At 34.9% G+C, this 10,847-nt stretch overlaps 3 protein-coding genes across 4 annotated transcripts; 2 read left to right on the top strand and 1 right to left on the bottom strand.

Annotated features, from left to right (window-relative positions):
* The first annotated feature begins 78 nt into the window (after nucleotides 1–78).
* Nucleotides 79–2,126, top strand: LOC140821030 (structure-specific endonuclease subunit slx1). Its single transcript, XM_073181426.1, has 3 exons — nucleotides 79–339; nucleotides 610–716; nucleotides 1,581–2,126. The coding sequence occupies exons 1-3, from the start codon at nucleotides 149–151 to the stop codon at nucleotides 1,775–1,777; spliced, it is 495 nt and encodes a 164-aa protein (XP_073037527.1). The 5' UTR covers nucleotides 79–148; the 3' UTR covers nucleotides 1,778–2,126.
* Nucleotides 2,127–3,113: 987 nt separating this feature from the next.
* Nucleotides 3,114–6,658, top strand: LOC140821043 (uncharacterized). The gene is made up of 6 exons (XM_073181453.1): nucleotides 3,114–3,539; nucleotides 5,185–5,527; nucleotides 5,607–5,691; nucleotides 5,846–5,932; nucleotides 6,021–6,266; nucleotides 6,368–6,658. The coding sequence occupies exons 1-6, from the start codon at nucleotides 3,394–3,396 to the stop codon at nucleotides 6,439–6,441; spliced, it is 981 nt and encodes a 326-aa protein (XP_073037554.1). The 5' UTR covers nucleotides 3,114–3,393; the 3' UTR covers nucleotides 6,442–6,658.
* A 417-nt stretch (nucleotides 6,659–7,075) lies between these two features.
* On the bottom strand, nucleotides 7,076–10,847 carry LOC140821037 (protein WVD2-like 1). Of its 2 annotated transcripts, none has more exons than XM_073181442.1 (7): nucleotides 10,682–10,847; nucleotides 9,078–9,525; nucleotides 8,459–8,547; nucleotides 8,246–8,336; nucleotides 8,033–8,104; nucleotides 7,826–7,936; nucleotides 7,076–7,520 (listed from the first exon to the last, which is right to left on the bottom strand). In XM_073181442.1, the coding sequence occupies exons 2-7, from the start codon at nucleotides 9,456–9,458 to the stop codon at nucleotides 7,278–7,280; spliced, it is 987 nt and encodes a 328-aa protein (XP_073037543.1). In that variant the 5' UTR covers nucleotides 9,459–9,525; nucleotides 10,682–10,847; the 3' UTR covers nucleotides 7,076–7,277. The 2 variants fall into 2 exon arrangements, with proteins under 2 accessions (XP_073037543.1, XP_073037542.1); XM_073181441.1 differs by having other exon boundaries at nucleotides 9,078–9,462; nucleotides 10,682–10,844.

Here is a 10,847-nt window from a genome sequence, read left to right as displayed (position 1 = left end):
CATCGTCGCCCGACTAATTACACGTGTCTAAGATGTTGAAAATAAAAAGATAAAGAATTTATTTAGCAATTAATTAATTATAAAAAAAAAAAACAAATTCATCCATTTCTATTGCTGACTGGCCGGCCGTCCTTCGTAAATTCAGGCCATGGCGAGGCAAAGGCTATTCTCAAGAACATTCAAATATCTGAAACCCCATCAATCCACTTCCGATCCAATCCTTTCTTCTCCAACAGTAAAACCATTCACTCAACTTTCGAGATGGGTCGTGTATCTCATCCTGTCCTCCAAACCACCCGTCAAAACATACGTCGGCGTCACCAACAATTTTTCTCGCCGGTAAATGCCTTTATTGTTCAATATATGATTGTTGATGACGGGGGTTTTGGTTTAATTTGATGACGACAGCAATAAAAACAAATATTGAATTAGCGCTTTGCCAAACATTTGGTTCTTTTTGTTGTCTGTTTTTTCACCACATTTCTTCAAACTTTGTTCTTTGTATTCGTTTTTCTTTGATCGTTTCTAAGTTGTCGGAGTAAGTAGACGTTTTCCTTTTCTAATGATGTTATTTTTCCTTCTTTTACTTCTCACTCACATTTACTACAGCTTGAAGCAACATAACGGTGAGTTAAAAGGTGGAGCAAAAGCATCCCGGGCTGGAAGGCCTTGGGTTTGTGCATGTCTTATTCAAGGATTTCGAAATAAAAGCACAGGTAGTTAACTAATCCCATTATATTTTGGTTGCATAAATTTTCTGCATCCTCATAGCATGTGGTGAACACTATTTGCAAGTCTTATGATCTTCTTCCTAGGTGGCTTAAGTGTTTTGTTATTATGTTATCCAATGTTGTTTATCTTTAGATGCTCAAGGCTAATTCATAACCTGGCCTTATGCCTCTTTTGCCATCAAAGTCTAAGCAGTTTGTCATCACAGATGCGATCTACCATCAAGCTGCATGTTTAGACCTCAGAAGCTGTCAAAAGAAAAACAGTTAGCACAAGTAATTATTTACTGTAGTGAATGGTGTGAATTAAGTGCAAGAAGAGAAACACGTGATTTCAGACACTTTCTAAATTATAAAAGGCGGAAAAGTATAGAATTTGGGGAAATTGTGCATCATTGATATGTAAATAATATTTGCGCGAGCCCTTTTACAGGAGGGATGCCTAAATATTCAGCAACACAAGTCAATTTAAATTTATATCATAATTAGGAGTTTCTGATTGAGTTTAATATAAATCTGACAGTTATATATCCACAAAAATTTAGTTCGATATAAGTTGCAACAGCTCCAGTTTATCATAGGCTTTAAGTTTTGGCAGTAAATATGCAGTTGCTCCAATTAAGATGCAATGTTCTGTCAGTGTTTCCCTTTTGGGTGCAATCTAGTATGATTGCACGAATTATTATCAATCAACTATCCAAGAATCTTCAACCCTGCTAAATAGGATTACAGAGGTTAACTGATGCCCATACTGATCCAAGAAATGAGCACTGTCTATAATGGATGATTGATATATGATGCTTGTTTTGATAAGTGGTCACTTTTGTACTGGTTTTTTTTGGACGTTCGTAGCTTGTAAAGTTGAATCAAAGTGGAAAAGCTTTTCAAGAAAAGTAACACGGAAAAGAAGTAGCGAGAATGAGGAGCAAGCAGATGATGCCAAGCTCTTTTTATTGCAACACAGAAATGCAGCTCTAGATCAAGTCAAGGATTCGGTGGACTTCAGTAATTTGGAGATCCATTGGCACCTGGATCTTGTTCCTGTATAATTATCAGCGGTGAGGTACTTTCTTCAAATGAGTATTTCTGGCAAGTCTCCGCCTACTAGCAGATACGCTTCTACGGTGTTAGAATGCTCCAAACGAGCTTGATAACATTTTTCGAAAGGCAAAGAGCACTCATAAGCATATGATTGTCATTAATAAATAAAATAAATATCATATAGCCGGAGCTGACCTTTTATGACGGCAACCAAACGATTGCCTCAGGGCCCAGTCCAAGAGGGCCTGTTTTTCAATTTTCGTTTCAGACCTCATTCAAAACATGTACGGTTCTGCATATAGGGTATGATATATGTGTATCATAATTATTTAAATATCAAATAAGTTTATCCTTGTGCATTAATATTTTTATCATCAAGAGATTTGTGAAATTCTTTTTGTTAATATTTGAACACAAGATTGAATCATGCCAGTATAAATAAGCGAAATGAGGACATTGATGTTACATTATGGCATGAAAAAACGCAATTTTATCATATATTATCTCAAAATATTAAAACTAGAATTTTAAATTTTAAGTACGTTCTATAGATGGAATTAAATTTTAGAATCTCATATATATATGAATAAATGAATATTTTTTAAGAAGCAAACTTAGTTAAATAAAAATCTTGAAAGGTAAATTTCCTATAATATTATAATTGTGAACTAAAAAAAATCGAAATGAAATAGAATGATTTTAATTATTTATTAAAAATAAAAAATAATTTCAAATTTATATTTATGAAGTAATAAATGGAATACTAATTATTTTAAAAATAAACAGCCATGTTTCAAAATTATTAAGATCATGTTTAGATTAACAATAGCATTTTAATTCCTCCGATTTAAAATTTGTGGGCCGGCCCATTTCTTATCTCTCACAGCACTCGCCAATTCGCTGGCCATTCATATAATTAAGATTGTTTTAATAAATTACACATCATCACTACAAAAACATTATAAATTAATAACTCCTTTTTTTATAAAATACACATACAACCAATTAATATTATTTAAATGTTTTAATATTGATATGATTTTAAATCTCGAAGCAGTTATTTAATTAGCCATATTTTGGTGTTTAATTTTAATATGTTATTTTTATTTTTTATATTTTTGTAATTTTAATATTTTTTTCGTGTACTCAAATTATAAAAAATCAAAGAGTAGGTTTCTTGTGAGACAGTCTTAGGAATATTTATCTGTAATATTCACAATAAAAAATAATACTGTTAACATAAAAATTAATATTTTTCATGATTACCCCAATAAAATTTTGGTCTACCCGTGAGATCACATAAATTTTTCCAAAATTAAATTGAATTTTGTCTGGACCAAAATCGATAAATATAGGTGACCAAAATTGCTTCTGCCATGGGGAAGGATTTACCTAAATTCCCTAGTAATCTAGGATCTACTCTCCTTCAAAATCCGTACGCAAATTGCACAAAGATTTGATTTTTTCCGCACCCCTTGTAATCTATGCTGAATGCTAATGCATACGAGATGTCATAGCTCTATACTCCTTAATTTGTCAATTTGAAAGTTGGGTCGGAGAGCGAATTACTGATTTTTTTGTTTGTATCGATTTTTTTTTTGTTGAATCGAAAAAACTCTGAATAATGGCGGGTGTGGCGTTACTTTTGGATTTTCTGAGAAAAAATCCTAGCTTTAGCGGTCAACAGGTTCATCCGAGATCCCTTTTGTCCAACACTCTTGCTGCCTCTTTCGCTGTTTCAACACCTTTTGCATACAGGGCTTTGTTCGGGTGAGTTTGTATTTGAGCTTAAGTTTCCTTTTTCTCTTTCTTTTTTGGCATGTATATTTATACTTACTTTTATAATACAGAGAGTTTGCTAGTTATATGATCTCAAAGTCCTAGCATGTGCGGAATTATGAAAATGCTACAGATTGTTGTTTGGGATGATGGTTTATTTTTGAAAAATTATCCATCAATTTTTTTTATTATTATTTTTTCATTTAAAGCCGTTCCCTATAGCCTCGGGCTGTTTGTACTGTTTTTATTATGATTATTGTTAAGAGAATAAGTGACGTGTTTATTCAAATTCCGAGTCACCACTTAAATACCTCCTGATTAAGTTTTCTTCTTAGTATCAAATATGAAGCCTGGAAATAGTAACTCATACGATGATAAAGTTGAGGGAAACATAGTTGAGTTGGAGCCATGGCACACGAAATAGTGATTGATCTTCTTCTTTTAACTCTGTCTTTCTTCCGTACTGGATCGAGCCAAGATATGAAGATTGTAGTCCAAGAGAAATTACTGAATGATTGTTGGAGTCTTCACACTGCCTTGGAGCTTTACTTATATGCATACGAGGACAGTAGTATTAGCCTTGGCATCCTTTAGGTTTCTCCCATCATTTATTAGGTGGAAAAATATCAGCTGGTGATGGGAATGGAATGAACTTGCGAACAAGATGAAGATAGGAGCGGGTAATTAGAGCCCGATGCATGACATCTGACATTTGAGAATTACAGAAGGGAATTCTCAGCCGTCTTAATCCCATTGTACTCCTTATGAACAATATATTAGAAATGCAAACAGATAACTAAGTGGTAGCACTTCCCCCTTAATGATGGATTCTCTTTTAGCATCTGTTCGGAACTTATGAGCTTCAAAGAACCATTAATCTAGGTAAATCATGAATTTCACTTCATAGTTACTGGGATGGAAATCTTTCATAACTAAACCTAGAGGCGTGCTGCTATTTCCCCAGCTAATTCATTGTTGTGTAGCAGATTATTAGTTCATCGAGGGTGTTAGCTTCGAGGTGATGGGAAGTGAGAAGAAGTTGCCAGGAAGCATGAGAAGGTTCTTGCAGTTGTGGCCACGATTGAAAGAATGAACCAATCTTGAATATTAGGCACACACACACACATTTATGTAATGTGTGTGTAAATGTATATAGGCTGATTATCTATGCAATCAGTGTTTGTGTGTACTCAATAAATGGGTTTTATATTACCGATTTGGTTATTGATTTATCATCCCTGTAAAGGTGTCACCTTTGAGTGAAAATACACATCCGTGTACTTGTTTTTGTTATGAGTAGATGTTTTGCTGCTTATATAAAAAAATGATTGGTTTCAGCTAACATGGACTTTATTGTATGCTTGTGTTCGTGAATAAATTTGTAATTGGTTGCCTGATAATCAATGGTTGTATCTCTTTGCAACATATGATTGTGGTTGTGAATGGGTGGCAGAGATTTCATTTATTGCAACTCGAAGTCACCATTGTCTTTATCAGTATCTCTCTCTCTTTTAATCAAGTCTGTGTATGACTGGACTGATGAAACACGAATTTTTGTCAAAATTCAATTAAATGCATTGTTGACCTGTTAACGTATTGGTTTTGACATATCTCTGTAATGATGACTGAGTACCAGCAATGGTGAAACACACATTGCTTACTGCGACGCTGGGCTGGCGGTAGGTGAAGATTACCTGTCTAATATATGGACTCCATCTGGAAGTATATTTCGGGACGACACGCTGAAACACAGTACGAAAACATACAACATTGAAATGAAACCACTATTTTCAGCATTTCATTGGAAAGCTCTTGCACTGACCTCATTGAGGTCGTTTGTGTTATTTTATTTGCCCCTTTTGGAGCCTCAGTCACCAATGGAAGAGGATGATGGCAATTTTTTGCAAGAAAATCCATACGAGGCTCGTGTGGATTTGATCGTGCCTTTCAAGAAGTCTGTGAAACAAATTTGTCGTGAGGTGACCTTTTTCCCTCTCTAAATTTAAATTTTGTGCCCATTCAAATGTCAGACTAATACTAAGAGAAGGTTTGGTTCAGACCACTGTAGTTACGACAAGACGTGTTCTTGAAAGACTTGCAGTTCACTATATTTCACAGCGTATGGCTTGGAAACTTCTCAAAGGTACCCTTTTCCCAAATCATGCGATACAAATTAATTTACTTCTCACCACTTTCTTCATCCGATGTGATGCATTTTTTTAACATGAAACATAATTTATTAATAAATATAAAATGTATTGAACTGCTGGAATGATACTGTTAACTACTTCTTGCAGATGCTCCGAAGTCAGCCACTCGGAAGGCTGGAAGGGGAATGACGACTTCAAACTATGTTATCTGCGTCAGCAGAACCACTTTCAGAGGTAATTCAAATAACTTCTCCACACGAATCTCGTTTGACTTGGTTGAAACAGAATGCTGGTTTACAATTTTTGTCCCATTTTTAAACAGGGCATTTTCTTGGAGTTTTGGCATCATGGTTTGTCCAAGTGGGCATTGATATCTATCGATTCTTTACTTCGATGTATAAAAACAAAGAAGCGAGTGGTGATACAGCAAATACAGCAGAAAATTTTCAGATTCTTGGAAAGAAAATTTATGGTACCACGATTAGGTGCAGTGCGTCGCTCGTGTTTGCTTCCATTGGCGCTGGGATAGGAGCTGCAGTCATTCGCCCTTCCACTGGTCAATGGATTGGTATGGGTAAATCTGAACTGGGAAATGCAAAATTCGTTTCAAGTTCATCCATGTTCAAGGTCTAATCAAATTCTTTTTTCTTTTCTTTTTTTTTAATGCAGGTTGTGCCCTTGGGGATATGGCAGGACCTATTATAATTTCGTTTTGTTTTGAGAAACTTTGCATTGATCTCTGAGTTGTCGTATTTGTACTTTTCATTATCCAACTGGTAGTATCTCAACATTTATTGGAGCTTTTATTTATATGAGAAGATTAACCCTCATGTTTCCTTTTTCAAACCTACTTACGAAGCTTGAGCTTATATATTCTCGGTCAAAGCTAAGTCAGCAAAATTTGTATTACTAGCACGATATCTTACAGTCATAAATCAAACATAATTGCTTGTTCTTGTGCATTCTCGTATACATCGGTTGAAAATCAATTTAATTTTTCCTCACAATAAAATGCAAGACCTTTTGATTCCTATTTTAGTTTAAATCAAACTCAATCCTCTAGAAGTCTGACTCCTTTGTTGCGTTGCGTTGCTCAAGACTAAAACTTTTATTTTATTATGCTATGATGCTGTTTGTTTTTTCAAAAATGATATTTCATGAGAAGAGATTATGAATGATATATAATATAAAGATAATAAATAATTGCATGAATAATATATTATCATTTTCTTGTCCTTCCCATTGATCGATTTATGTTTGTATATATATTATTTAATTTCACGTAAAGTGGTCTGTCCTTCAGATATAACTTGTGAGATCAATTTCAAAAGCAAATTTTGTCCCCCAAAAAGCAGTCCTCGTGCATAATAACAATAATAAAACATCTTAAACGTGCATTGTATTTGTACCCAATACATTAAGGAAACACAATCAATTGTAAATTACACGACATATACAGCTCATAAATTAGATCAATTTTCACAACTCGCCACGGTAATAGAGTTGCCTTACCAGAATACAACAAAACTAGGGAGAGTTTTTTGTGCTCTAATCGTCAAACTGAAACTACAGAAGAAAATCACGACTCAACAGAAATGTTTGCACCGCCCAGTTCTTTGGCAAGAGAATTTTCCACTGTCCCTTTCAACTGTTTTGGATGATCCTTGGATTTTCCAGTACCACTCAACTTTTCCTTATAAACACCCACACTGTAACGAGTTGCTCGCCCACTAGGCCCCTTTTCCACTGGAGATGATCTCACTGCATCTCCAAAGCTCTTTCTCCGTGTTAGATTTGGTGATTTGGCGCGGGTCACTGGCAACTGCATACGACAAAACTGGTCAAGTAATTTGTTTTAAATAAGGAAAAGAATGATAGAGTGGATTCTTTACCATCAGAAAATGGGTAACATGAAAGGCCTGAACGTTTTTCCAAGAACTCGTATCATGAGGTTTTGGCAGATGTTACAGAAATGGATATAATCTTCATAAATACACTATGAGACATCTAGTTTATCAGGACATTCCTTTGTTCAATTTTTACTTGGTCTAGATATCATATGATAACTTGCAGTGAAATGTTGTCTGGTGTCAATATGACGTAAATCTTACATACAGGCTGAAATACCTTTTTAAGCTCAGCTTTCGGGGGAGGTCCTTCGCGATAAAAACTTGGAACTGGCTTTGCTTTGTATGTCATGCTCTTTCTAAGCTGCTTTATAGCTGCTAGTTCTTCCTCCTAAAGCCAGAAGTGAACATAGATAACATTAGAACATAGAGAACACATTGTATACAACACCAAATTAAAAAATCCTGCCACAAAGTAAACCTCCACCTTGGTTCTAGCTTCATATTCAAGTTTCTCTTGCTCCAACGCTTTGTGTTTTTCCTCCAACTTAGCATAAAACTAAAAATGGACGGCCCAGACAAAAATAAGGAAAATTAAAGGAGGGCGAAGTCAAAACTAAGGAAAATTTGTTAAAATAAAGAGCAAATGAGATTGATGACAACATAAAGTAAATCTATTTCGGTGCTTAATCAGAAGAACCTGCTTCCGTCTCTCTGCACGATCCACGCAAACAAATGATGGAGCCACTGCTACAGTGACTTGGGATTTGATTGTTCGTGACGTGGCAGTGCTACTAATGCTAAGGAAATTAACATTACAAAAACAAGAAATAAAGAGAAAAGGAAATTAGAAGGCAAAAAAAAAAGGAAAATTCATGAGGAAAAAGAAGAGGAAGACTCAGACAAAGGATACGAGGATGCCAAAGACCAATTATCATCTTCGTCATAAAATTTAGTGTCATGAGGTTGCAGCTGCTTCCTTGACATAAAAGGAAAGTTAGCCTGGAACAAAAATGGCCAAGATCAGAGCCAAACGGTAATTTCCACTTAACCCAAAGTGAAAATCACTTTACTAAATCTAACACTGACAAGAGGCAGCCTTTCACCTCTCAATAGGCACAAACCACATTAAATACCATGAAACCAAAATCGGAAGTGACCTTTTCTTCTTCCTGTTTTCGTAAAATCATATCGGTGCAACTTATCCAGTATTGCCAACGCGATTGATCAAGACACAATAAAACTTCACTAAACAGCCAACAATATCTTAGACTATGAACTATTTACATGAATGTCAAAGTAACCAATGCTCCATACTAAAAATTCAATATCTTCATTAAAAAACATAAGGTGGGTGAAGTTAAATACTAATAATGCATTAGAGTTCAGAATAGTTGGGTGATTAGCTGAGCAACTCCTTATCTCAAGAGGTCATGGGCTGACAAACCCTTATCCTGTTTCTCTTGAACCCGGCTCAGTGATAGACGAATGGAGAAGAGATACAAATACAACATGACATTTAAAGCATTTACCTGTGACTTCTTAGCATCACTTGGAGAATGCATGTCATTAAACTTTGGTGAACATTTTTCACCCGAATCATTAGTTTCACCCTCAGGACCAGGTGCTTGAATTTCGAAAGAATTCGAATTATTTGACCCACTGACAGCAGATCCCGATTCAGGCTTCACTGGCGAGCTCAACTTTTTGTCGGTTGAATATTGAGGCTCATCCATTTTTTTCTCCTGGGGGTCATGGTTGATGCTTTTGACACCATTTGAAGTATTATCCTCTAGCTCATAATCCTTTGTATCAACACTTTCGGGAGCATCTTTTGGTGCAGCATCATTTGACTTCAAATTGACAGCACCGGGCTTCTTGTCAATGTGTAGACCAGCCACATTCCTCCCCATCTTCCTGCTCGGAAACAACTCCAATGTATCAAATGCCTTGGAGTTTTTGATACTTCAGATATCCTTTCTTGTAAAGGGAGAGGACGGTTTCATGGAATGAAAAAAAGTTTTTCAATATCCCAAAAAAATAAAGCATGCTCCCAGCCTTTAGAAAGCTAAATTTGAGATCTTAAAATAAAACTCTCTAGGAAAGAGAAGAAACCTAATAACTTCGACTGAATACTAAAATGTAATCACCATGATCTTTGTTTAGGTGTATTTCTACATGGAGATGTTACAGAAATCAATAATTAAATAATTTTCAAAAGGAACATCATTCAAACAATAAGGGAGAATTCAAAAGGCTTAATAATTTGTTGATATCATTTGTTAGTTCAATCCAATCAACTTTTTCAAATTTATCGATATATCATATCACCCTTCTCTGGGTAAATACATGATCCAAAGTGAAATAAAATTTAAAAAGCAACAAACAATTTTCCCATAAATTTAAATACTTGTGAATAATAGATCACAATCTTAGCATATCATTATCGCAAGACTTTCTACAAGAGCATTGAGCAAAAGAAATTCAGCCCATCATTCAAATTTAAATCAATTTTGCAGCTTTTTTTCTTTTTCTTTTCTTTTTTCACAAAAAAGTGCAGATATTACTAATCCATCAAGAGGTAGAGAAATGCAGCAAACTCCTAGCCCCCTTGAAAACCAAAGATTGTTCATTTCAGTTGAACACCATGGATTCCCAATTCCAATAAATGAATAAGGAAACAAAACCCAGGAAAAAAGAAAGAAAAGACCCAATCGCCCAAACTTCCAATAAATCAAATTAAAAATGACCCAATCGCCCAAACTTCCCTCATTCTAAACCAAGTAAATTCATTAAAAATGAAGACAAAACATTCAAAACTTCCCTATAATGTGCGTCTAAAAAGTAAAAAAAAAGATCAAAATTTATGCAAACATATTTCGAAAACACAAGTTCAAGATCACTCTTTCAAAGGCTCTCATTTCACGTAACAGATTACCATGAAATTCAAACAAATTCCAAATAAAAAAATATTGCACCCACATAAACGTATATTTACAAGGAGACAACGAGGTCAACAGCAGCCATCAAATAAAAGATATGGAAAATGTAGATCCAGAAAACCACCGCAAACGAATGCCTAAAAATCAAGAAATCCAGCTAAAACTTACCAGCTAACCGAAAAAAAAACACTTACAAAGGAATTATTCTTCTCCCTTTCCGATCTGAGCAACAAATTAAACACCACCGCTGACTAAAACAAAAACAAACGTGAGCCCAACTTCTCTCTCTCTCTCTCTATTTCCAGGAGATTTTTCTATATATATATATATATATATATATATATATATATATATATATAT

Source organism: Primulina eburnea, unplaced genomic scaffold (assembly GCF_022965805.1).
Source record: "Primulina eburnea isolate SZY01 unplaced genomic scaffold, ASM2296580v1 ctg385_ERROPOS411500, whole genome shotgun sequence".
NCBI classification, from domain to species: domain Eukaryota; kingdom Viridiplantae; phylum Streptophyta; class Magnoliopsida; order Lamiales; family Gesneriaceae; genus Primulina; species Primulina eburnea.
Note: the sequence above shows the minus strand (reverse complement) of the source record. Positions and strands in the feature narration are given on the sequence as shown.

Coding starts and splice junctions, on each gene's coding strand:
- LOC140821030 (XM_073181426.1), top strand. CDS start 149: ATGGCGAGGCAAAGGCTATTCTCAAGAACATTCAAATATCTGAAACCC. Junction 340..609: donor ACCAACAATTTTTCTCGCCG/GTAAATGCCTTT, acceptor CATTTACTACAG/CTTGAAGCAACATAACGGTG. Junction 717..1,580: donor ATTTCGAAATAAAAGCACAG/GTAGTTAACTAA, acceptor GGACGTTCGTAG/CTTGTAAAGTTGAATCAAAG.
- LOC140821043 (XM_073181453.1), top strand. CDS start 3,394: ATGGCGGGTGTGGCGTTACTTTTGGATTTTCTGAGAAAAAATCCTAGC. Junction 5,528..5,606: donor TGAAACAAATTTGTCGTGAG/GTGACCTTTTTC, acceptor GGTTTGGTTCAG/ACCACTGTAGTTACGACAAG. Junction 5,692..5,845: donor GGCTTGGAAACTTCTCAAAG/GTACCCTTTTCC, acceptor TACTTCTTGCAG/ATGCTCCGAAGTCAGCCACT.
- LOC140821037 (XM_073181442.1), bottom strand. CDS start 9,458: ATGGGGAGGAATGTGGCTGGTCTACACATTGACAAGAAGCCCGGTGCT. Junction 7,937..8,032: donor AATATGAAGCTAGAACCAAG/GTGGAGGTTTAC, acceptor TTCTGGCTTTAG/GAGGAAGAACTAGCAGCTAT. Junction 7,521..7,825: donor CGAAAGCTGAGCTTAAAAAG/GTATTTCAGCCT, acceptor TGTCGTATGCAG/TTGCCAGTGACCCGCGCCAA.